We start from the raw sequence: 26,708 nt of genomic DNA on the forward strand, positions 1-26,708 counted from the left end.
AGTTAAAATTAAGAGGAAAATAGCTCATGTTACTGTTATTGTTACTGTCATAGAAAGAAGTCTAATGGTAATAACAGTGGTCATGGCAATACTGGTGGTATATGGAGGTAGTAGTGTAAAAACAAAGTTACAATTCTTAATTTTTTTCTTAATCATAGAATTATAAAGTTCAGATGAATAGGTCGACATAGTGAAATATACACTTTTTGATTCTCTTGCAGAGAGTTAGATGAGAAGATGGAATATCAGTCTCATGTCTGTGGAATAACTATGAAGCTACAGCCAGGAGATGATTAGCTTAGCTTAGCATAAAGACTGGAGGCATGGGAAAACAGCTAACAGTGACTTCCCTCTCTGGGTGTCTGGCAGATATTTGGTCAAACAAAATTCCTGCACGAAGTTCCCATAGAACCACAACTTGTCATTTTTGCACATTTGTGCACATTAAACAAAATATGTAAGTTGTTGATTAGTGACCTTTAGAGGTGCTGGTAGGTGTATTTTTTTTGGACAGAGCCAATCTCGCTGTTTTCCTCTACCTTTAGATTTTAACTTACGTATTGTGTTCATTTTCAGGGTCATACTTGTATTTTGGGTTTTTACTAGAACAAAATTTTGCATTGTTGCCTCACAGCAAGAGGGTTCTTGGTTCAATCGCGGGAGGGAGCAGGAGTTTGCATGTTCTCCCCATGTCAGCGGGTACTCCAGCTTCCTCCCATAGTCCAAAGCATGCAGGTTGGGATAGGGCAATTGGTGACTCTAAATTGGCCGTAGGTGTGAATGTGAGCGTGAATGGTTGTCTGTCTCTACAGTACAGGCCAAAAGTTTGGACACACCTTCTCATTCAATGTGTTTTCTTTATTTTCATGACTATTTACATTGTAGATTCTCACTGAAGGCATCAAAACTATGAATGAACACATGTGGAGTTATGTACTTAACAAAAAAGGTGAAATAACTGAAAACATGTTTTATATTCTAGTTTCTTCAAAATAGCCACCCTTTGCTCTGATTACTGCTTTGCACACTCTTGGCATTCTCTCCATGAGCTTCAAGAGGTAGTCACCTGAAATGGTTTTCCAACAGTCTTGAAGGAGTTCCCAGAGGTGTTTAGCACTTGTTGGCCCCTTTGCCTTCACTCTGCGGTCCAGCTCACCCCAAACCATCTCGATTGGGTTCAGGTCCGGTGACTGTGGAGGCCAGGTCATCTGCCGCAGCACTCCATCACTCTCCTTCTTGGTCAAATAGCCCTTACACAGCCTGGAGGTGTGTTTGGGGTCATTGTCCTGTTGAAAAATAAATGATCGTCCAACTAAACGCAAACCGGATGGGATGGCATGTCGCTGCAGGATGCTGTGGTAGCCATGCTGGTTCAGTGTGCCTTCAATTTTGAATAAATCCCCAACAGTGTCACCAGCAAAACACCCCACACCATCACACCTCCTCCTCCATGCTTCACAGTGGGAACCAGGCATGTGGAATCCATCCGTTCACCTTTTCTGCGTCTCACAAAGACACAGCGGTTGGAACCAAAGATCTCAAATTTGGACTCATCAGACCAAAGCACAGATTTCCACTGGTCTAATGTCCATTCCTTGTGTTTCTTGGCCCAAACAAATCTCTTCTGCTTGTTGCCTCTCCTTAGCAGTGGTTTCCTAGCAGCTATTTGACCATGAAGGCCTGATTCGCAGTCTCCTCTTAACAGTTGTTCTAGAGATGGGTCTGCTGCTAGAACTCTGTGTGGCATTCATCTGGTCTCTGATCTGAGCTGCTGTTAACTTGCGATTTCTGAGGCTGGTGACTCGGATGAACTTATCCTCAGAAGCAGAGGTGACTCTTGGTCTTCCTTTCCGTGGTCGGTCCTCATGTGTGCCAGTTTCGTTGTAGCGGTTGATGGGTTGTGCGACTCCAGTTGGGGACACATTTAAAGTTTTGCAATTTTCTGGACTGACTGACCTTCATTTCTTAAAGTAATGATGGCCACTGGTTTTTCTTTAGTTAGCTGATTGGTTCTTGCCATAATATGAATTTTAACAGTTGTCCAATAGGGCTGTCGGCTGTGTATTAACCTGACTTCTGCACAACACAACTGATGGTCCCAACCCCATTGATAAAGCAAGAAATTCCACTAATTAACCCTGATAAGGCACACCTGTGAAGTGGAAACCATTTCAGGTGACTACCTCTTGAAGCTCATGGAGAGAATGCCAAGAGTGTGCAAAGCAGTAATCAGAGCAAAGGGTGGCTATTTTGAAGAAACTAGAATATAAAACATGTTTTCAGTTATTTCACCTTTTTTTGTTAAGTACATAACTCCACATGTGTTCATTCATAGTTTTGATGCCTTCAGTGAGAATCTACAATGTAAATAGTCATGAAAATAAAGAAAACGCATTGAATGAGAAGGTGTGTCCAAACTTTTGGCCTGTACTGTATGTGTCAGCCCTGCGATAGTCTGGCGACCTGTCCAGGGTGTACCCTGCCTCTCGCCCAGTGTCAGCTGGGATAGGCTTCAGACCCCCCCGCGACCCTTAAGAAGACAAGTGGTTACGAAAATGGATGGATGCTTACATGTTTTAATTTTCTTTTCTTTTCTTTTCTTTTCTTTTCTTTTCTTTTCTAACACTTTCTTTTCTTCATACTTTCTGTGCTGGAACATCCAAAGCTCTATTTTAGTGCCTGTCTCTTTAAATCCCTCCTGAAAAAGACTAAGTCTGCTCTGATTGGTCAACCCTTGCAGGTCTTCCATATCTCAGTGTCTCTGCACTGTCATTGCAGCCGAGAGAGTGACTGTAACGGAGAAAAGAGGCCCTTTCTACTGTGAGAAATCACCAATTAAAACTTGAAATAAAACTGGACATGTTTCATAACGAATATGATCTGTAATTGGGAAGAAATTAACAACATCAGCAACCAAGTTAACATGCTTCCCTGACGTTATCATGTAGCTACATATAGCAGTGTATGTAATGCAAACACTTGCAGTAGTTAACTGCAGACGATCGTATAAAGAATTCTGCCACAGGCTGCTGTCAGTTTGTGTCTAACATAGAAAAAAATGTTTGAAGCAAAGTAATCAGAATGGTCTGAAATATCAGGTTTTTGTTCACAGGGATTACTTTTACATATACTTACCTCATTACTTGAAACTTTGGGCATGTTTAATATGAACATCCGACATTGTAATATTTAGCTGTAAAGCAAGAATTCTCTGTGTGTCCTTTGCATATCTCGGAACATTTCATCCAATCCACTTTGGATATTATTATATCCACTTTAATATTAATAAACTTCGAATAAACAAGCAAATAGCAATCTGTCTCTGTGCGGGGGCGGGGCTTCAGGGCTCTGTGGAGAGCAGACTGTGAGCAGAGCATATCTCGTTATTTATATTTAACTGAATTTGTGACCACGAGTAGAGGCGATCTTTGGTCTATTTCTTTGCCATATTAACTTATAACCAGGGGTGACAGGAGGTTGGTATGGTCCAGTCCTCTGTACCACTAAAAGATTCAGTGCCAGTACAGTACAGGGAAGAGGGGGAGCTGGCTGCCTGCCTAAAAGCAGTTCAGTAAAGTTGGAAACATATTCATGGAATCGAACTTCCCAGGCAACTCATCAGCGAAATATTGTTAAAGCACAAACACTTCTTTCCAACGAAAACAACAAGTTACAGTCTGATTTTACAGCCTGGTCTCACTTCCAAGTCATCAAAGACTGGTGCTTGGTCAGTGACTTCTAGCATCAGACACCAACGAAAAGCTGTCCTTTCATGTAGGCATGATACGCAGCTGGTCACCATTATTGTTTAACTGTGTTGTTGAAGGAAAAAAAACATAAACTTGCAGTATTTTACCAATATAGTGTGTTTATTTTGAAAGAGACTATGCAAACTGTACATTTCCTGTAAAAACAGAAGTGTATTTTGAAAAGACACAATGCATGTAACAGGCAAAATTTGACACGGTATCCTAGAATGATAATCAACGCTCCCAGGGTACCTTGCACATAAAACATTGATGTGGGAAGTCCATGACCAAACATCAGTAGTCAAGGTTGTTGTATGAATGTGTTGGATTTTAATCAAAACAAGCCGCCCTCCAAGCCAGACAAATAACGTTGCTCTTTGTGTGCAGCCTGCTGTGAGACGAAAGCATAGGGGCCGTCTACAGAGTGCAACCCCCCAAAAAAGACGCTAAAAGAATATTTCATAACCTCACACTTTCAAAGTGTTGTGTCCCCCATATCACTTCACACATCAATGGTCTCATCTTGGTTGTGACAAAATATTTTGTTTGAAAAAAACATCTTTTACATACCTTGGTGATTTGTTTATCGTGAAAAACAACTTCATTCTTATACAGTGTAGTCTCCCTAAAATCACCTCACACATTACAAGTCTCCTGTTGGTTATACTACAACACTTTGTTTTGGAAAAATATGCTTTTGTATAATTTGGGGGAACTTGAAACTTGAAAATATTAAATAAATTCAATTTTACTTTGTAGAATATTCAAATATTCAATAACTTAACTCTTAGCAAATCAAGTGACAGACAAAGTGTTGCTGATGAATTAGGTTGTAATAATCTTCTAATTTAGAACAAAACAAATTGGGATTTTGAAAGCTTTTTCAGCACTCAAATTATTCTGTGGCGCTCACACCATTTGTATAAATTATTTGCTATATGTGATGAAGTGTTTCTCATTTCTTTCTACACCATACAGGCATTAAAAAATGTAATGCATGTGTTCGAGGATGCATGAAGCAGAGGGAGGGAGGAGAATAATAAGTGGTGAAGGCTTGTACTTAAATTTACTTAACTGTTTTACGGTGGAGCTTTCAATACTAATATAATACTGGATGGTTTAATGAAAAATAATGCATCATATTGTGATTGTTATATTTTGTGATTAGAGTCTGAATCTGCATCGTAACCAGTAACATGTCACTGTCAGGTAAATGTAATACAATATTTTCCTTTGAAGTACAAGTAGAAGTACACAGTGAGTAAGTAGTGCCGGTGCTTTGCATTTTTTAAAAGTGCTTTGGGGGCCTTTTGTAAGTGATTCTGGGATACAGTTAATAAGTTTAAACGTCTAGAAGTGTTATAGAGCTGCTTTTTTCATGAGTGGGTTCCTGTTTTGTTTATCTCGTGCATGAGTTTGGGTGACAATACACAGTCCTGCCCATGGTGTCATACTACTTCACTGATCTCCAGGTGGCAGTATCATGCTTAGGTGGGAACTGCCCATTGGTTCAAGAGCCCATTGTTCCAACCATATTAAACCCATTGTTCCGAAGTCCGTTCCAAAATCATCATGATGCCCTGTGGTTAAGGTCTGGTTAGGTTTAGGCACAAAAACCACTTGGTTAGGGTCAGGAAAAGATCATGGTGTGGGTTAAAGTGAAAAAGAAAGTGGCAAACACATAAGCTGTGAGCCTGCTCCGCCTCAAGCCGGTTGCGGAGCACCATACACCCGCAGACAGTCGGACTAATGGGATGTCGAACCAATGACATGGACCCGCTTAGGTAAGGTAAGGCAATGTGCCAATAAGGCGGGGAAGAAGAAGACGACTGTAAACTTGTAAACAATACAGAATTAAAAAATATGTAAAAACTCAAGTTGCAAATGTTTTGTGAGGACGGAAATGCATTCAACACATTTACACACAGTGGGCTTTGGTGAAACTGAATGTAAACATGACTCTTGTTTGTTGACAAGAAAAACTCCACAGGGCACCTTTAAGCTAAGGCTGGCTGTAACTTCATATTGATTGGAAAGATATTATAATGGCATTGATCTTCTAACTCCTCAACTCTCACCAAGAAAGCAAAGAAGTGTTTTTCCCTAAATGGAGATGTGTTCCTTTAATCATTGGGTATAAAGTGTTTTGTATAGACTGACTGGTTGTGCTTCTTTCAGTTGACGGTTTGGTGAGCTCGTTGTGGAGCAGCAGGCTGGAGTGGCTGTCTACAGCTTGGGAGCGAAACCTGCCAAACAAAGAGCACATCTGCTCAGCGAGAAGGTGAGCACGGACATGTCACAGCAGTTTGTGCTCTCACCTCTGCAACAAAGAAACAAATCTGGACTGATATAATGGTTAATGTCAGAACCTGTCAGGAAGTATGGAGACACACACACCTTTTCAAAATCTGATGGTCTAGGTGTTAGGTTGGTGTGCCAGGTCCACATATAGCCAATATGGCTTTTTACACCTGGGTGTATAAATTCCTGGGTCTTCTAGCAACATCAAAATGTGACATTAACATGAACAGGTCTATTCAGCTATTCTGCTAAAGTTAAAGTACACAGTGTGCATTCTGCCAACATTGACTCACAGGGGATTGAAACCCATTCATCCACCACCTCTCTCTCTCCTTCTGTAGACTGTCACTTTTTATACTACATCACCTGACCTACTGGCTTTACATTTGTGAGTTTTTATGCATCCGTGCCAGAGATAGCCATGACCGGAGATACTATGTTTTCAGGTTGTCTGTATGTACGTATGTTCATACACCTGCACATGTGTCTGCATGTCTGTCTGTCCCATTCTCGTAAACGTGATATCTGATGAATGCTTCCAGGGAATTTCTTCAGAATTGTCTCAAACATCCACTTAGACTCAAGGATGAACTGATCAAATTTGATTGTCAAAGAACAAGGTCACTGTGACCTCACAAAACATGTTTTTGGCTATAAGTGAAGAATACATATGCTAATTACGACAAAATTCACAGAGGTGTCTATAGGATAAAATCATTAAGTGCTGACATTTTGTGTCCAAAAGGTCAAAGGTCAGCTTCACTGTGACATCATAATGTTGCTGCAAAAACACTTTTCTGGCCATTACTCAACATCATATCTCAGGAACAGAAGGGGAGACATTTGGTCAGATGCTAAACAGGTGACACTGCTCTTGGGAGTCCAGCTTGAAACTGTGCTGATTGTATAGATCTGCTGTGTTGTCAGGGGGAAGATGTGTGTGAAGCATCCACATTTTAAAATGTATAACTTCTTTGCAGCAACATCCATATTTGAAGCGTTGTCTTCTGTCATGGTTACATATGAGTCTAGACAGAAATGGATGTAAACTGTAACTGCAACTTGACTGCTTCACAGAGGCATATAACCACAAAGCAGTAATTCTAGTTTTTGGTAAATTCACCACCTTATCATCAGAGAATATTAGTGATTGGCTAGTGCTATCCCTAACCATGACCTCTTTGCCCTAATCCTAACCGCCTCCAGCCCTGATGCACTGACGTGGTGAGTACTAACCAATCACAGCGCACAGTGGGATCCATCATAACGTGTTGTAGGGATTGGTTTAAATAGCCAAACAACTGCAGCGTGACTGTTGTCACCCAGCTGCAAACAGACACTGCTTAACAATAAAATGGAAAAAAAATATAATAATTTCAGTCATTACAACATGGAGTTTTCAAAGCAGTAAAAGCACTGGTGTAAGTAATAACACTGATGATGGCTGCCTGCAGTTTAAGTGTAGTGAGTCATGTCAGAGAGCCAGCAGCACAGGAGCAGGGCACCAGCACTGACCCATCTAAATGGAGTACAGTCATTATTAATGTTATTAGTTACACATGTACTTTTGCTGCCATGTTCATGCTCAGGAGGTGATTTGAGATACATTTCAACCAGATGTTGGAATAGTGTAAAACCATATGTCACTTGGAGATGCATGTTTTGAAGTTGAACTTTAGTAAGAGCTCTGGGGCAGTAGCCTCTGTAGGGTGCATCCCCTGTGATGACAACAGCTTCAGTAAAATAAGAGATTAGCCGTTGCTCTCCCTGTCTCTACAGCAATTTCCACATGTTCATTATTATTCCACCTGCAGTTTATTTCCTGTCTCCCTTCACAGAAATGAAGATGAAGAGACTTGTTTTGTGAGACGTATGATTCATCTCAAACACTTCTCAGATGATAACTCTGACTAATTAAGTTGATTCCATGCTTCTTCTTCTTCTCTGTCTTTCTTCCAGCATGGTGAAAGGATTCATGTCACTGCTCGCATTCGTTGTCATCTTTATCGTGTCAGTGTGTGATCCCAGGGTAATGATACAAACACACACACACACACACACACACACACACACACTAATAGTGATGATTGGAGATGGAGATTAATGATAATGAAGTACTCGCCCAGAATTCTGCCAATCACCAGTGTTTGCCTTCTCTCTCTTCAGGGTTTTGTTGTCTTGTTGGACAAAGTTGTTTCGTTCTCTCTCAACACTGAAGTGGGACTGTTTGTCTTCATCATGTTGAGAGAGTCCAGAGAAGATAGATTCCAGTGAGTCTCTTTGCTATTTACAAATACATCTGTCATGTGAGAGATATGAGAGTGCTTGATAAATGATTTTTGACTGAGGGTGAAGCCAGTGAGCAGATATTATGAAAGTTTAAATATATGTTTTTTGAACAAAACCTATATTTTTATTATCTTTATTACTGTTTTTATCTCCACCAAGAAAGTTATTTATTCAGTTTGTTTGTTTGTTTGTTTGTTTGTCAGCAACAGAAAAACTACTCAATTGATTTTAAGGAAACTTAGTGGAAGGCTGTAACATGGGCCAAAATAGAACACATTAAACTTTGCAGCGGGTCCTCATCATGGGACGGTATATTATATTTTTTACTTTTTTTAACATGTGGAGACAGAGTATGTGGCCTTGGAAGAATAAATGCCATACATCTTGAAATCCTCTAGATGGTAGTAAAGTTCAGTAGTGATGAAACATAGCTGGTTGTAGTTGCTCACACTTTATCCAGTCAGCAGTGTTTATGGAGCACTTGGGGTCAGTGGTTTACTGGGAGAACTGGTGCAATTGTAACACTGCCAGAATTGTAACAAAGCTTTTTTCTTAAACTAAGGTGTGGCCATGAAAATGTAAATATACACATACTAATACACGCAACTATTACACTCTTACTCACATCCAAATGTGACTCGTCTATAATAAACTCCAGCAGAGATATTATGGAAATATCCCAACATAGATGTGGTTGTGCTTGCAGATTCACATATCATAGAAGACTGAGTGCACCTTCTTGTTAGTACTATTTCTGCTACTGTTGCTCCTCTGAATAACTGCTGCCAGGGTGCAGGTGCAGATGGAAGACATGGTTGCCTACAGTATCTTCAGGTCAACCAAAACAGCCTGTGAGAACAGCCTGTTTCATTTCAATTCAATGTTCTTCTGAGAAACCTTTGGGTCCTGGCATTCATGTGGATGCCACTTCACGCGCTCCACCCACCCGAACATTGTAGCAGACCAGCTAAAACAGCTCCGAAATGGCCAGACTAATGTAGCAAATAGCCCAAGGCAGCCTCCAAGTTTCCCTGAAACTAATTGCATTCAGCAGCTTCTGCTGGAAGTGCTGGTACTCCATGATCCACAAGACTCAAAGCATCCACCACCAACGCCCTGGTGCCAGACACCACAGGACACTCCCTCAGAGGGCCTGTGGCCATGCCACGACAGGTCAGAGCCAAGTCCGATTCAAGAGGGCCCCCTGCATCGACCAAGGGTTCCTCTAGAGTCGGGGGGTGCCATATCATATCGTTCACAATAATAGTGGTATATTTTTAATATGATATGAAAAATTCATATCGTTATACTCGCAATATTTCAGATTTTTGATGTATTGGCATCATACCCACGGCAACAACAAGCATGGCTGAAAGCAAAATCATTACAGACTCCAGTTATTCCGCGAACAGCAGCACAGCATCTCCCTCTCCTCTCTCCCTGTGCACACACAGGAATCAGTGTTGTCAAGTGATCAAAGTTTGACAATGTAAACCTATGTGACGCTCACGGCTCGACAAAAAAACTACATATATGTGAATGTGCAATAGTTCTGGTAGCATAACAGCCTGTCACAGGTTACAGTGTGATGGTTGAAGGAGAAATGAGCATAAAGTTCCTGGTGGAAAAACTCCCCCAACTCAATCACTAAGGATTTTGCTAAAAGAAGGAAATCACCTGCTCATTTATACATATATATATATATATATATATATGTAGATCCCAGGGTACACTTATATGTATCTGGGAGCTGTTGAAATGTGTAATTTGTGGCAGATTTTATTTTGTTGACCTATTAATGTTGTATACACAATCTGACTCTCACTCTGAGTTACTGTTGTTGTTTACAACTGAAGAAATGAGAGATTGTTTATCTTGATTTTTTACTGGATATCTGAAGGCAAACTGTTAGGTTATCATGTGAAATTCTATCACGTATTTTGTCGCAATTCTATTTTCTTAGATTGATAATAAAATCTATATATTTCTACTAATATTGTTATCGCAAAAATACCCTGAAACATTGTGATATTTTCTTAGGGCCATATCGCCCACCCCTACTCTACAGTACCGGTAAGTCCCACAAATGCTGGATCAGATAAGGATCTGGGGCATGTGGAGGCCAGGTTGATGCCTTGAGCTGTTTGTCATGTTCCTCCAGCCATTTCTGAGCAGGTCTTGCGGTGTAGCATAACACATTGTCCTGCTGGGGGGCACTGCCATCATGGAGTGCAGTTGCCATGAGAAGGGATACTTGGTCTGCAACAGTGTTTGGGTGGGTGGAGCCTGTCTGGTGGCATCCACATAAATGCCAGGATCCAAGGTTTCCCAGCAGAACATTGCATTGTAACAAAATGGTCAATATTGTTCACTTCACCTGTCAGTGGTGTTAATATTTTGGCTGATCAGTGTATGTGCTTATATGTTCATTACGGCTGCCGTTATATTGAGCCTATTGAGTTTCTCTGTTCATACCAGCTTTGATGTGAAAACCCTTCATGATAAGCAGTTTGCATGAAAGCAACCTTTTTATTAGAGGACAATTTTTTAAATATATTTGAGTGTCAGTATCAGATTACAAAGTTGTTTTCAGGAAACGTGTTAGAAATATAATAGAAAATAGAAAATAGAAATATTTTAGACGTTTTTTGGATCATTTTCTACAAAATGTCCCAAACTCAGCTTGAGATATTTGGTATGTTTGGGAACATTGGGAGCTTCACTAGAATTTAAAACGACACTGTGTGAGTTTGAATGTTTGGCTGCACAGCTCGGTCAGTGAGCTTTTACCAAGGATGAACGGCAGTCAGGTGCTCTCTCTCTCTCTCTCTCTCTCTCTCTCTCTCTCTCTCTCTCTCTCTCTCTCTCTCTCTCATCCTTTCAGACACCTTGCTGTCCCTCTGCCAGTAGGTGACTGTGTCTTCAGCCTCAGTTGGCTGCTCCCCACCTACTTCCTGTTTGCAGTAACCTATGACGTCCTGCAGACCCTGGCAGACGTGGCTCATTACCTGCCTTTCTACAGTCACAGTCAGGAGCCACTCCACCACAATGTGACTGAGAGTTTAACAGCAGCCAATGTCTCCATCCTGCTCTGATCCTCAGGCAGCTACATCACAGATGGACCAGCAGGAATTGAAGTTGCCAAAAACCAGAAGCTTTGCAAGTGCTTTTATATTGTATTCACTCTTAGTAAGCTCTTGATACAATTTGAGCATTTTAAATAGAAGCATCATTTGCTTTGAATGGCATCTTTGGCCATTTCTTGTGTTTTTGCACTCCACTTTTTTCATGACTACTTATCAAACAGGGCTCATTTTCTTTGCCTCTTCAGCTATGGTGGCCTCAGTGCTTTATACACCTGATGAATTGCAGAGGTTTAGAGTTGAATGCATCTGGTCGCTGCTGTTGTAGAACTGTAAATATACATTTTATGGAAACACTATATAATAAAGTATAGGTTAAATCACTATCAATGCTGTATGCAGAGAATAAAAATGGAATTTATCTAAATGACAAAGTCTATTATTATGTTCACTTATGCTTGATTATTATGAAATTAGTCAATTTAACAGCTATCTATTTACTGTTTGAGTGAAGTGGTCCCTTAAAAATGCACCGTGGACCATTTTTATACTGATCATGTGACCGCAGATGAGCCAGCAGAGGGAGCTGTTTGTTCTCCATTCTGTATCAGTATGCGCAATGAAACATTAAGTTCAGATCAGTCCGTTCACATGCATGTTCACACATCAACTACTGATGGGCATGATCCCTCTCTATTTATCCTCTCAACACAAACAAGCTTCGTTTTCAAGTTAGAAAATGACTAAACCTATAAAGTTACAGAATTCTTTTATTCAGTTTGTTTTTTGTTTTGTTTTTTTTGCATAATGATGATGTTTCATCTTGCCCTATTAGCAAATGTTCCCAAGTTTAGGACCCAGCCCAGTCGCCAGAGGAAAATGTTGGCATTATACATTTCTGCAAACCATATGTTAGATTTGTGTGTTTGTTTCATATAAAAATTTCTAACATGACGTAATGTATGTGCTGACTCTTGGCATCCAGAGGTGGAGGTGGATGGCATGTCATCTAGGCAAGATGCCTGCTAAGCTGCAGCCTACCGTTAAAGACCAACAACACTGATTGTTTTTCGGCAACCCTTCACTGCGTTTCCACCGCTGTTTGTGGCACTGAGCCCAAGTGTTTTTGACCAACACATCACATCATTTCCCAGCAGCTTTTATGCCACTGGATGTGAGTATTTTAAGCCATAGCATCATCTTTGGTAGCCATAACTGTGACTTTTGTGCCTAAACCTAACCACACCTTTCAAGATTCCTGTCCCTATTGGGAAACTTGTCTCGGACAGGAAGGCTGCCTGCCGCATAAAAATACATACATACATAGTGCAGAAACAAGTGTAGAGTGGATAGCACAGCCAAGTGCTGACATAAAGAGCACTCAAAAATGCAACACTGCTCCTCATGCTACACCTTCCTGTTGTCCTGAGTTTAGGTGATTCACTGACAGAGGGATGTTAGAGTTCTTATACCTATTCAGGTGTCTCCTCCTGCAGTGGCTCCCAGCCTTTTTCCTAAAGGGACCCCTATTCTGTCATTGAGTAAACTGACGACCCCTGGCTGAGTGACATATTTTATGGATGTTTCATATTATATACAATGCATAACAGTACAGAACAAGTGATAAACTGCAGGCCATGAAGCTCTGGTGACCCAAAATTGGAGCCAGGTTTGGGAACCAGTGTCCTACTGTATTGAACCGGAACCCGATAACATCAGTTGGTGAATACAGGACATGAGAGGGGTCTGTGATAATAAATAATAATGATTTAATTATAGTCTTTTCAAAGAGCATTTGGAGGGGGAATGCTTCCTCACCTCTCTCACTTTCATGGCTGTGTGGACCAGGGTTGCAGCAGTTTACTGGTTTCGAAGTATACCGTGGTATGAAAATTTATGGTTATTATACTGTGTACATTTGCTTATCTATGATGTTAAAAAAAAAAAAAAAAACCAAACCTGGACGCAGAATTTCACCTTTATTTTCAAAAAGGAAATTTTTACACACTTCCATAAAAAATGGTTTCAATTGTAGTAACAAAACGTTTGTTCAGCCAAAAAGAACTGTTCCATTTTCATTCCTTTAAGGGTCAGTCTGACTGATAATACCGTAAAACTTCAGTTTATAGCCTGGGCTATTATTTCCTTAAACTACGCATATCAACAGGTGTAGATATCTATATAGGACAGGCCTTTATTTCCTTTTACACAATACTGTTAATCAGCAAAGATCACGAAATACAATCAAACAGTTTATTTAAAACAGTATGAATATTACTTAAATAAGAATTAGGCTCCAGATTATATGTCAATTATGAATCATTCATTTGATCTAACTCCAACAGACAGAGAGATCACAGAGGATTACGGCACCCAGCATACCGACACAACACCACTTTATCCTCTTAAAACAATACTCACAACTTGGATTAATTTTTATGAAAAAATATTTTGGTTCTTTTGATCTAAGGACCATTACAGACTAAAGGAATATGCCTAATTTACAGGTAATCAAGGAATGGACACATAATTTGAGGTAGACAACAACCCACTTTTATACATGTGAAGAATCTGGGCATCATCTGGGCATTTAATTGAAGATTTACGGTAATTCTGTAATACTGTGAAACCATGATATTTGCTAACACAGTACCATAAAAATCTCATACCGCTGCAACCCTAATGTGGACCAGTTTGTTTATTTGTGATTTTAACTTACGTGACAAATTACCAAATCAAGCTGAAATTTCATTATGCCATGTACTCTCTATCACAGCACAATTAAAAAAAAAAACATTATTACCCTCTGTCCAATCCCAAACACCGTGAGTCTGTACAGAGCACACAGCGTTGTTAAGAAACATCAAGTTACAACAAATCTGCTACAAAACATAATGTACAAATGTGAGGAGTCCTTGGTTTGCAAAAATGTACAACACGAACATTTTTTTTTTTTATGGTGATTGGGTTACAGTACCAGTGTGCAGCCCAGGGGCCAGGAACCTCTGCTCTGGTGAACTACAGTGTGAATTTGTTTACTGCTCTCCCATCCACATTTATTTTAGTCTCATTTTGTTACTGCTGTAAGATCAGATCCTATAAATATGAATAAATACATAATACAGCTGTGGAATCTGTTGTATGCTGTTGGCTAACTCTGCAGATAGTGGAAGCTACTGTGAGGTTTCATTTAGCAGAGACAAAAGTCCTTAACTTCCCTTTACATGAATGTGATGTGCAAAAGATAACCTGATTCAGCCACTTTGAAAGTCACTGCTTTAAAAAGTCCACACTGAGAGTGAAGCATGCCTCTTTAGTTTGTGTGTGCTGTGTACCTCTGAGAGCACCAGCATGAGGACGAGAACATGAGGGAGGTTCAAGCTCTTTGATATCAATGTTTTATTGGTTTATTAAAACTGTTCTTTTTGTCTTGACACGAATAAAACATGGATTCATGACTGCCACTGACATGAGTACTCTTACTCCTGCTTATTAGCTCAGCATTTCTACACACACACACATGCACACACAAATAAAAACTCAAATCTCTTATCAAAATATATTTTATTCTGGACTTTTGTTTCACTGATCTGACTTGAATGACAACAGATCGATGTGATGCGAGTTGCAGAGAAAAAAACAAAGGCTTTGAGAGCCCATAGGAGAGATGCTGCTGGGCTGACATGATGCTGACATGTTGTGGCGGCACAGATAAAGGCTGACTCTGCGACTTTGGCCACATTAACCCAGACACACCGTGTGGCACAGACCTAAGGATGGCATGGACACATCAGAGGAATTTGCCAATGTGAGATTTTTTTCGTAACTGTTGGCTGAAGTGCTTTAAATACAGGGAGGAAAAACAAATAAATAGTACACAGGACTCTGAATGGGAACACATGAAATTTCTGGATGTCCGTTAGTACAGAAGTCTGATTGATTACAGGGGTACAGGAGAAAATAAAGCTGATTTGTTGTTGTACAAACATTTCTCAGGAGCAGAGCTCTGGAGGCAGAGGTAATGATTTCTAATGAAGCCTGAAAGTGTAGATTAACTAATTAACATTTAAAACTCAATTGTTTAGTGAAAATCCAATCAAATATATAAGGTAATAGTTTGAACAATTTATGATGATTCTGGATGATTTGATTAGTGTTTTCACTGGCTAATATTATAATGGTCATTCTGCTGCTGCAGCCACTCAGGTTTATGACATTTTTAGCAGATAAAGATATTTTTGCACAATTATATTTTATAGAGTCCATCCTTACTGCCTGAGTGACCAGTGATCCTACTAATGATCTGATTAAAGAAAAAACAGCCAATTAGAAACCACAAACTCCAGCTGGCTGAAACTGAAGCTCACTCTGAACACTCTGCAAAACTTTTTTTTTTTCCCCACCAACAAATTCAACACAAATGTAAGTCCATAATCAACCAGTGAGATTATGTCTGCTTCCAGAGCAACTTTATCCACAAAACATCTGTATGACTCCCAACTGTCACAATGAAATAAGGGAACCAGAAGAATTCCCTTAAGTCTCGGCTTGATTGAAAAATTACAATTTTATTCCATGTAAAGAGTTAAATGGTTTTGAGTTGTCGTCTGTGTAAGTGTCATTTCGTGGGACAAAACTTTGCAAAAAGATTCAAGCAAAAGAAAAAGTAAAACATTTCTTTATTAAAACATAGACAAATTTAGTGGTGATTTGCTCCGGGGGACAAAGTGTTCCCCAGCAAGGTGCCTTCAGAATGACAGCTCAGCTCAGTGAGCCTTACATTACAGGGTCAACCTTTACTATTTGCAATAGCATCAAAGTAACAAAACAAAAAAAAAAATCTTTCAAATTTATAGAACATGTAAATTAACACTGCCAATAAATCATCAATTCACATTTTTTTCAAATCTACAAAGAAATTACAAAAATGTAACTTTAAATTTGTCTTTAAAAGAGTATAAAACGTTTAGTCAGTAAGGAACCTCCGAGGGAAATGTGAGCAGAGTTCTGGTGGTGATGACCCAAGAGCAACAGTGAGAGGACAGATGAACTGAACTCAACATTTTACTGTTTTCAATTCACCAACGCTGTTGTAGATAAAAAACTTCAAATTTGACCTCTTCATGTCTGATTTGTCTTCAAATGCTAATAAAAGCAGACAAAAATGAAAATGTCCACATCTTACTTTAATGTTGGATCAGCTTTTAAGCTTAACTGTGAGTAGTGAGCTAGTATTAGCCAGTATGAGTCAACAGTGTTTGACATAAACCTTCATCAGGGCAGAGCCAAGGAACACAAGTTAAAAACCAATCTCTTTTCTGATCTCACTTTTAACACCCCTCAGTGTCTCATAGCAACACACAGCAACCCTTTAGAGTGTCTACATGACACATTGTCACACGCAATTTATGCTAGGTTAGGTTCGGTTAAGGCAATAAAACTACTGTTAGCTTCTGATTAAAATAAGTAAATCTGTTACATGACGTAACATAACATGACCTAAATATGTCATTTGAGTGATGTCAGTGTGTGACAACTACACATGAATTACGTAATGTCACTTTACAACATTAACTTTTGGTTTCTCATCAGATGCAAACTCTGTTCTCCTGGTTAAAGTCTTGTTTTGTTTGACTGCTCCCCTCCACCCATCGTGGACTTTCTCACTCTTTTTACTGCAGCAGTGACTCTCAGCGTCAGCTACTGCCACAGATGGGTTTACAGTAGAGTTAGCTGAAAACCTGGTGCGTCTCAGAGAGACACTAAAGGGTGCCTTTGGTGTTGATATCACGCTGGGGAGCGTAACAAGGCCTCTGTATTTGATGACCTGGGGATGAGATCAGGCTGGGAGTTTCCCCTCTGTGGAAGAGTTAGCAAACTGACAAATCTACATGGTAAAGACTCAATTTTAGTTTAAATACAATTTAAAGGAAATTGAGCATTTTACCATTCATTCATGACCAGGGAAGTAGCAGACTGAAAAATAGGCGATGTCACTACCTCAGGCAGGTGTGGCCATCAAGAGGTTGGACCTGATTAAGCTGGCTTGCTAAATACAGCCAGGCCGTGTTCCAAATCACTCCTGAAATAGTGCATCATTTTATCCGACTATCTGAATGCTCTGTACAGTGCTTTAAAAAAAAATCATAAAAAAAAACAAACAACAAAAATACAAAAATTACAGTCGTGGGACACAACACCTGTCACTGATGACGTGTCCAAAAACCTTGCTGTAATGTCACTACAGAGTGAACTATTTAGTGTTTGTTATATAGAGTACGAATGCGGGATTGTTTCCATACACAGCTTGACTGAATTTCAGTGCTGTGTTCATTTCGGTATGTTTAGACGACTACATAAATTCAGGATCTGAGATATCAGGTGTTTCTGACAGCTTGATAAAAACCACAAACTCTCATTTAAATGTCAAACTCATTTATAAATGACTGCAAAGCCACCACTGCTGCCAGTCTCATGTAAATAATCCCATTCTACTCTAACCATTCAGCTAATTAAAAGCAAACTACAGCCTGTTTGTTCTTGGTTTTGGGCCAGTAGTCTTTAGAGCTGACAAACAAACCAAACAAACCCTGTAACTTCTTAGCAGAGGTAGGAAGAAGAGCTCAGTGAAGGTACTGGAATAAGGTGTAAACACTCCAAAATGAACAGAGAGTAATATTCTACTGTCTTCATGGGAATGCAGCAACAGAGCTGAGCTCTACAGTCATGATATTATTTACTCAACAGGTTTTTTCCTTGGCTCTGCCCTCTGTAGTTTTAGTCGCTAGGTTTAAATTATCTTGGCCTCCAGAACATCTACCTCTGACAATCTGCAAATTCTAAACATTGAAAAACACTTCTGTTTTTTCACCACCACATGTCAGGACATCATGTGTTTGCTGATTTGAAGCCTCCGAGTGTGAATCACATTAGAAATGCTTGGAGTCTCACAGATGCATAAACTCTGTTTTGTACAGGTAAAAAGAAGTAATGGAGTCCTACTGGCTGAGGACAGTATGTAATGAGAGATGGGACCTGATTTACTGTTGCATTACTAAAAACAGCCTTGAACATTCAGACAAGTGGAGGTCAGCTTCTTGCCAATTGAACCTTTATGTTTTAAGCCAGGTAACTGTTATGAGAGGAGAACTGTGGGTGAGACCATCTAGATCCAATAGTGCACACAGGAGCTGTTTTTAAAGTGTCTGGATATACAGCGTCTGTGTCATGTGGCCAGGTGGATATACAAGGGGAATCCAGAGTTTGTCCTCTGGAGAAGACAACACTTGAACTACTGCATTTTGAGGTTAACCGTGTGAGCCACTTGCAGCTGCAGAAACCACGACTGAAATACAGGAGAGAAAAAAGCCTTTAGATTTGCCACATTGGTTTGATGAGGACACTGTTTTTGAGAACTGTTTGGTGTGCGTGTCCGACTGTGTTTGTATGCATGTACTTCTCCAATTAATAAAACTCTGACCTGACCGGCCCCTGTCCCCTCCCGGAAAGATAAAAAATATAAAAACATTGAAACAAGAGATCTGAAATTTAAAAAAACTAAGTGCCATCCTATTTTATGGTGGAGAAGTTGATATGTCTGCACAATGAGATCCAACTAGTAACAAAGATCAACACTTTTTTCATTGTTTTTCATTTTCATGACGATGAGCATGGTTTAAAGATCAAAAAAGCAAAATAGCTTCCAAATTTTGGTACATATACGGATCTGTAACTTTTTTTTTTTTTTTTTTTTTTTGTCTATCAGTTTTTTCTTTTTCACTGCGTCCCTTCTGCATCTCTGTAAGAGTCTGCACAGATAGAGAGGGGCGCTTCCATCTGCCCGTTTATCCATCTGTCTGTCTGTCTGTCCGTCCATCTGTTCATCCCTGTGTCTGGACCTGCTGTGTCGGGTGCTTGCTTCCTGTTCCTGTTTCCTGCTTCCTGTCTGTCGGTGGGCGGGGCCATAGTCATAAGCGTGAGCAGTACGCAGGGCAGGCAGGGACAGTCATTTGGCTATGTACACATTCATGGTCGGTCCATGGCTTCCAACAAACAGCAGCACTATTTCCGAAGGTCTAGTACACACACCTGGGGACAGGAGAGACAGAGAAAAGAATCACTGAAATGCCATTAACAAACATCAAAGGGCCATAAAAATGTTAAAGTATAGTCTGCCATAAAATGTCATACTCCGTCATAAAAATGTTTGTGAGGTCACAGTGACCACAAAATTCGGATCAGTTTATTCTTGAGTCAAAGTGAACATTTGTGCCAAATTTGAAGAAATTTTCCTCAAGGCATTCTTGCAATATCGCAGCCATGAGAGTGGGACGGATGCCAGGTCACAGTGACCTGCGACCAACAAAATCTTATCAGCTCATTGCTAAGTCCAAGCAGACGTTTGTGCCAAATCTGAAGAATTTCCCTCATGACTTTCTTGAGATATTACATCGATGAGAATGGGAGAGACGGACGCACAACGCAAAAACATAATAACTCTGGCTTCGGAAGAATAAAAGTGACTGAACTGTTTTCAAGTAATTTTAGCCCTTCATTACACTACTTTCAAATGAACACAGTCAGTCATACACATTTATAAACCAACCTTTTAACAAAACCTTTTTTACATGAAAAACAGCTTTTAAAAAATGCATATATTAATTCCCTCTCTAATACAAAAGTAGATTTTACAAGATTACATTTAAACGCATCACGATAATGTCATAATTTACTTTCACCCAAGACCCATTTTTACTAAAAGAGCTTGAATGAATCATAATTTAACTCAATGCAACTTCTATCAACAGTTAGTTCCAGCCACTAGCTACTAACAGCTAACAGCAAACAGCTAGCAATAACTAGCTCTCCTCCTGCCGATGTCAACACAGAATTGTTGTTCACAATGTAGCAATATCAGGGAAAATAGAGTGTGTCCTGGTGCTTTCGTCTCTAAGACATCGCTGTGATGATCTCCGTTCATACCAAACACATTTTTTGTTACTGTCCCTGGGACGCTGTTAGTTTCATCATGTCCTGTTTTTAAGCCTGCACCAAAATTGATGTGACAGAACAGAAAAACATCGGCTGCTGCCACCATTGAATGTCATCTTATTTGCTGATAAGCTGTGGCGAATATTGGTCAATAGCGTTTTTTTTTAAATATTTTTTGGGGCATTTCTGCCTCTAATTGATAGAACAGCTAAGCATGATGGGGGAGAGAGAGAGGGGGGTAATGACATGCAGCAAAGGGCCACAGGCTGGAGTCGAACCTGGGCCGCTGCGGCAACAGCCTTGTACATGGGGCGCCTGCTCTACCACTAAGCCACCGACGCCCCCAATAGCAATTTTTTGAGCAATAAATCAGTGCATCCCTGGCTAGAGAACATCCATCCAAACAGTCCTGTGTATACTTACAGATCCGTCTGATGCGCTGGCTCCCACTTTGTCCCCTGCTGCATTCCAGCAAACCTCAAAGATTCCCCCCGTCCCTCTGTAACTGTGGACTAAAGCGCCCGTCTGCAGCACAAGAGACAGAAACAGGGTGAGGAGACAGATAAGAGGAAGGATAAAGGCTGATTCTGTGAAAAATAAAACACATTATTTAATGTGAATTCTTTCTTTTTTGCTATATTTTGGTCAGAACTGAGCACAGTGGTGTACATAAAACAACACAACAGACCACAGCAGGAGGCTTAACATTGCAGTAATTGATTTCTTTGGCCACTTGGGGTCTGCAGTCCACTTGTATTTCTGTCCATCTGGTGAATGTGAGCCCAACAGCCTAACAAACTGCTAAATCTCCTGTTTAGTGCTGGGCAGGTGGCACACAGTCAGTTTATTGGAACTTCTCTGTAGAATACTGCTGCAGCTGGAAACAAGGTGGCACACAGTCAGTTTATTGGAACTTCTCTGTAGAATACTGCTGCAGCTGGAAACAAGGTGGATTACCCCTGCAGCAAAAACCTAAACAATGAGCTAAATGATATTGAGCTATGGTTAATTTAAAAAATATTGATTAAAGAAGCTTGGAAGTATCACATTCGTCACCTGGGGGTTATAAAAAACTCATTCTCGGAACCCATCGGCTGTATTCGGCATCTGACTTCTGGCAGACGGCGATACAGCCTCTGGGGGCAGACTCTCGATTTTTTGGCATTCCGGTTTGATTTGGGCGGAGGAAGCGAATTTCTGTTTCCAGCTTCCGTTTATATATATATAAGTAAATATGCTGAACCTTTGCGATGGATTCAGAGTTTGCAGTGTCAACACCTTCAGTAGCTACGGACTAACCTGACCATGGCTTTCAATAGAAAGATACATAGAATAGACAGAAAGAACTTTATTCATCCCTGAAGGGAAGTTCAACTGTCCAGTATCTTATAAAAACCACAACCACACTCCCCTCATCAACAATAATACAGTGGCATTAAAAGAGACATAAAATAAGAATGAATAAAAAATAAAAGGATATTCAGTTGACAAACACAAAGTTCATCACATTCTCTTCCTACCTGTGTATTCCAGATGTGTACACATTTGTCAAAAGAGCCACTGGCCAGATGCCGACCATCAGGGCTGAACGCCACGCTGTAGACTGGCTCCTGATGTTTAGTCAGCGTATGGATACAGATGCCTCTCTCCACGTCCCAAAGACGAACTGTGGAGTCAAACGATGCACTGTGGAAGTAACAGGCAGGGACAAGCAGGGTTACAGAAATGCTGCTGTGGAATAGGGACAATGTTTCAAAAATGTAGCCTTATCATGCAGACGTGCACAAATAAATATTGTACAAAGTTTAGGTTACTGGGACACGGAAAGACATTTTGCTTCTCTGCTACACTGAAGGCAGAAACTGTCAGATTGTACGGCATAATGCATTAAAGCTGTATGTCTCAGAAACTCAATATTCTACAACACTGTTCCGCACGTAATGTTGAGTCAAACATATATGAAAGCTTGAGCTCTGTGGGTGGCAACCTCTTCTGCTGAACACCATTAAAGTGACAGCTGAAAGAATAGCTGCCAAAAAGGAAACTCTTTTCACTGCAGCAAAAGGTCAGGAATATAATCTCTTATTGAAGGCACACTAAGGGCAAGAAAATGACTAACTAATTCAAAGTTAGTTATCATTCTAGCAGTTGTTTTTTTTTTTTTTTTTTAATTTTTACTGGGAAACCAACTAGTGAGCTGACCAAGCAAAGTAAATGATGATGGCATTTGATTACAAAGTACTACAAGCAACACATTTGGTGTGTAAAGCAAGCTAAAAGGCCAGTGCTTAGTAGAGAGAATGTACTTCTTTCCTCCTTCTACTGGCCAACTAACTTGCATACCATTGTTGTTTGTAACGCAGACACTCACCTGGCTAGCATGAGGTTAGCACTGGGATTGTTGGTTCCAGGGCCGGTTGGACTCCATTTGATGGTGTAGATTTCTTTACTGTGGGCTTGCAAGTCATGAACACACGAGTCCTGCTTCATACTCCAAATCTGGTAAGAAAAAAAAAAATCATCCTTCACTTAAATTCATCATTAAATGGTAGGCATAGCAAATACAGTTACACAAGTCATTGTAGAGTTTGACCACTGTCTGTCATCATCACTGTCTGAATTTCCAGTCATCGTGACCACATCATTACTTTCTTTATGGTAGTAGTAACAGTGATATTAATGACACAAGATGTCCAGTATTTCTCAGGGTTTAGCTCTCAGCTCACCTTCAACGTCATGTCGTCTGAGCAGGAGGCTAGCAGGTTCCCTGTGGGATCCCACTTGATTGCATTAACTTCATTCTGGGGAGAGAAAAGAGAGGGGTGAAGGAATGTAGACGCACAAACACAGAGACCTTTTTGTGGTGTAAAGTATATACAGTATGTCATGTCTTTGTGCCATCCAGCTCTCTTCTTGCAATACTATTTACAAATGAAAGTACTGTTTTAATAAAGCTAATGCATAGAATGTAGTTTATGTTAAGCCTAGGTCCAACTGAATGGTTACAAATCCATCCTAACGAGTTGAGACCAAATATTCATATGAACAGTGACAGTAACACTTTTCCAATCTCCTTTAGGTGCTTCGCAAAGATACACATTGGCAGTGAGGATACAAATGTGTAACTGTATATACACACACACACACACACACAAACAAAGCACTTACTGTGTGTCCCTGGAATGTTTTAATGGGTCTGTCCTGTCCCAGTTTACAGACATGGATGCACATGTCTGTACTACAGGAGGCGAACGTATTGTTGCTCTGCCAGTCCACGTCTAGTGCTGGAGCTGTGGGAGGTAGAAAGATGGATGTTAGCACGATCAAACAGCAAAGCTGGAACATTTCAAGAGACAAGAAGAGAAGCTTTTGTACCTGAATGGAAGGGAAACTGTTGTTTGGCTTCTCCTGTATGGGCATCCCATATGATTGTTGTCTGGCAGGACACATGTACATGTACAGTTAGGGCTAACAATGACTGCACAGTACATTTGTTTGACTTATTAAAACATTACATGAGAAATAGGGCTGGGAGATATGGCCTGAATAATAATGAAATAACTCAAAGGAACAACTGTTTGTTTCTCTTTACTCTGAAGCAGCTCATCTCGGGCCAAATGTGTAGATGTTTTAGCGAGTAACTTGAGGCTTCCGATCAACAGTTAGATGATAGCAGGTAACAGAAAGTTAACCATAAGGATTTATCAAACAAAGTAACAGCTCTCCAGCTTACAAATTAATAATATTTGCAAGATGCACTGGTGCTCCATGGTTGCAAAACTAAAATAAATGGTCAGTTTCTGGAGCCCTGCAGATACAAAACACATTCCTCGCCTGCTCACACACAATCACCCAGAAGAGATGGATGGGTGGGGAAGTGCATGTCACATAAAGTGTTTGTGTGTCATCTTTCGTGTGAGTGTGTGTGTGTGTGTGTGTGTGTGTGTCTGTGTGAGGGAGAAAGCAATGAGAGCAATCAGGGGAACCAAAACGCCAATGCGAGCCTCATGCCAGTAGCTTTAACAAAAATGATACAAAAATTTATATTAAGAGTTAAGTCAATTTATCTCCCAGCCCTAATGAGAAATCATGCTAAAAGTCATTTAACATATCGACCTGATTCAGAGAATAGATGCTGGTTTACCTTGTCTACTCCTGCACTCAGGATAAAATTGCCTTTTTTATTCCACTTTAGGGCAAAGATGGGACCTTTGTGTTGGCCAAGTGTGCTGGCTAGGTTCCCTGGGGAGCAAAACACACAGAGGGGAGGAAATCTGTAAGTATCAAATTTGTAAATAACAACAAGCCATTAAGGGTCTAAATAACACAAAAAGGGTCATCAGTTGAATGGCAATATGCAAACCTGCCTCTAGGTGGCAGCATTGTTCAAGGATTAACTCAGCCATGTAGCATATATGCTGCAGTACAGGATAAGCAAAAAAAAAAACAAAACAAAAAAACACCACAACACACTCATTATTAGCGTTACCACAGCAACACTCGTGTTCACTCTGTCATATTTGCAAATATACTATGTATATAAATACACTTTTATATGTTATTACTCTTGGTATACAATTCTGTCTTAAATCTCTGGTCAAAGACCACATGCTAATGTTTAATAATTTTTAAGTCATCTCACCGTCCTTCGTCCATATTCTGGCAAAGCCGTCATAGGAGCCTGTTGCTAACAGTGTGCCCTCACTCTGCCAGAGAGAGAGAGAGAGAGAGAGAGAGAGAGAGAGAGAGAGAGAGAGAGAAGTGTGAGAGTGGCTTAGAGAGTGTGTGTGTTGGACAGATGAGCCTGGCAAGGCCAGTTTGGACACGTTTACAGGCCCACGTTGTCTTTTGCAGTTTCAGAATTTGCCTCACAGAGTCCAGGCTGAATGAGCGTTAGCTGTGATTCAGCTGAGATCAGAAGGGAGGCCTGTGTTTTTCATCAGCATGGACGCTTTCCAGGAAATTTTTGCCTCTGCCCCTGGCTCAGGTTTACAATCCACTGGCTCAACTAAAGGAAAATTCCACTCTCTGATGATCTTCCACTGTTAGACATCATTAACAGTTATGTTCACAGCGCTCTGGGAGTTCTTCTGTGATGAGACATTTGTTGCAATTTGCCTTTGTGGTGTATATATGACTGTACATGCAAGACATTCAGTACAAAGTATATGTTGTTGTTTTTGCTTTCTATGCATGGCTATTAAGAGTTCAAACATTTAAAATAATAAGCAGTAGCAACCTAAGTCCAAGTATTTTTCTGTAGATTGGAAACCAAAAAAAAGGGAATATAAATATATTTTTTAAAAAGTTTGGCTGTCAAGTAGCATGATATCATATGAAACAGCACTCTCACATATGCGACAAATATTTATACCATTCCTACAGCTTTGACCTGTTCCCATATTTGAAATGAATGCACCCATGCAGGGTGACTCACATGTTACATGAACGTGTTAGAGCGCTTACATTCCAGTCTAGCGAGGTGACGTCTTTGTTGCTGGGGACGTCCTGCCCTCCCTCTCTTATGCAGTGTCTCAGGACCAACTGTGTAGAGCTGCTTGTACTGTTTTCACTCAGGTTCCAGATACGAGCTGTTGAATCACCAGACCTGAGACAGACAAATACATTTCAATATTAATCACGTTTCAATAGAAAACAAGTTCCTCTTATGCATTGTTTGTCAGCAGTTTTTCTCTGGATTTTATCAAAAACAGCTAAAGCTGTAGCAGTATTGTATTCTTCATCATTAGATTTGATTTGAACTGTTGTTTCATGTAACTTTGCCATATTCACTGATCACACTGTGGCCATCAAACAGCAGCTGGTCAAAGGTCAAAATCATTGTCACAATATCAGTGAGAAATCTTATATCAATTTATATCACATTACGGCAAACGTGTACAACATAACATTTAAAAAAACTCAAACTAATGTTGTTATGCAGTACTTTGGAGACACATTTAAATGTGTACAAAACTTTCAGTAACTCCTTTCTTTAGTTTTTAATTACAATTCAGTTGACATCATTAATTTAGACAACTGAAATGTATTTAAGACGTGATCATACTATCACAACAACATGGCACTCAAAGTTATGACACACTGATTAAGCAACTTGTGCAGCATTTCTTGTATGAAAGGTGTATATAAATAAAGTTTATTATTATTATTATTAAGTTATCATGTAACGCTAGAATTACCGCCTTGCCGTTGAATGCCTCTGCAAACCAATCAAGTTGCACTTACAGTTTACACCCATCTGACTATAAAGCAAAGAATCTTTGTCTGTCTGTCT

The 26,708-nt window shown here is 40.0% G+C and overlaps 2 protein-coding genes across 2 annotated transcripts in view; one reads left to right on the forward strand and one right to left on the reverse strand.

Annotated features, from left to right (window-relative positions):
* si:ch211-51h4.2 (uncharacterized) overlaps positions 1-12,441 on the forward strand; it is a 142,946-nt gene extending 130,505 nt beyond the window's left edge. Inside the window, exons 15-18 of the mRNA XM_049588059.1 lie at positions 5,928-6,030; positions 8,010-8,079; positions 8,217-8,320; positions 11,224-12,441. Of these exons, the coding sequence (XP_049444016.1) occupies positions 5,928-6,030; positions 8,010-8,079; positions 8,217-8,320; positions 11,224-11,434 (488 nt within the window). The 3' untranslated portion in view covers positions 11,435-12,441. The remainder of the gene's footprint in view (positions 1-5,927; positions 6,031-8,009; positions 8,080-8,216; positions 8,321-11,223) is intronic.
* A 3,642-nt stretch (positions 12,442-16,083) lies between these two features.
* Positions 16,084-26,708, reverse strand: part of tbl1xr1a (TBL1X/Y related 1a) — a 69,026-nt gene continuing 58,401 nt past the window's right edge. Inside the window, exons 7-16 of the mRNA XM_049588060.1 lie at positions 25,880-26,021; positions 25,056-25,119; positions 24,558-24,655; positions 23,789-23,849; positions 23,582-23,703; positions 23,140-23,214; positions 22,785-22,912; positions 21,934-22,099; positions 20,837-20,938; positions 16,084-19,510 (exon numbers count right to left, since the gene is read on the reverse strand). Of these exons, the coding sequence (XP_049444017.1) occupies positions 19,484-19,510; positions 20,837-20,938; positions 21,934-22,099; positions 22,785-22,912; positions 23,140-23,214; positions 23,582-23,703; positions 23,789-23,849; positions 24,558-24,655; positions 25,056-25,119; positions 25,880-26,021 (985 nt within the window). The 3' untranslated portion in view covers positions 16,084-19,483. The remainder of the gene's footprint in view (positions 19,511-20,836; positions 20,939-21,933; positions 22,100-22,784; positions 22,913-23,139; positions 23,215-23,581; positions 23,704-23,788; positions 23,850-24,557; positions 24,656-25,055; positions 25,120-25,879; positions 26,022-26,708) is intronic.

The sequence above is a fragment of the Epinephelus fuscoguttatus genome, linkage group LG10 (assembly GCF_011397635.1).
Source record: "Epinephelus fuscoguttatus linkage group LG10, E.fuscoguttatus.final_Chr_v1".
NCBI classification, from domain to species: Eukaryota; Metazoa; Chordata; class Actinopteri; order Perciformes; family Serranidae; genus Epinephelus; species Epinephelus fuscoguttatus.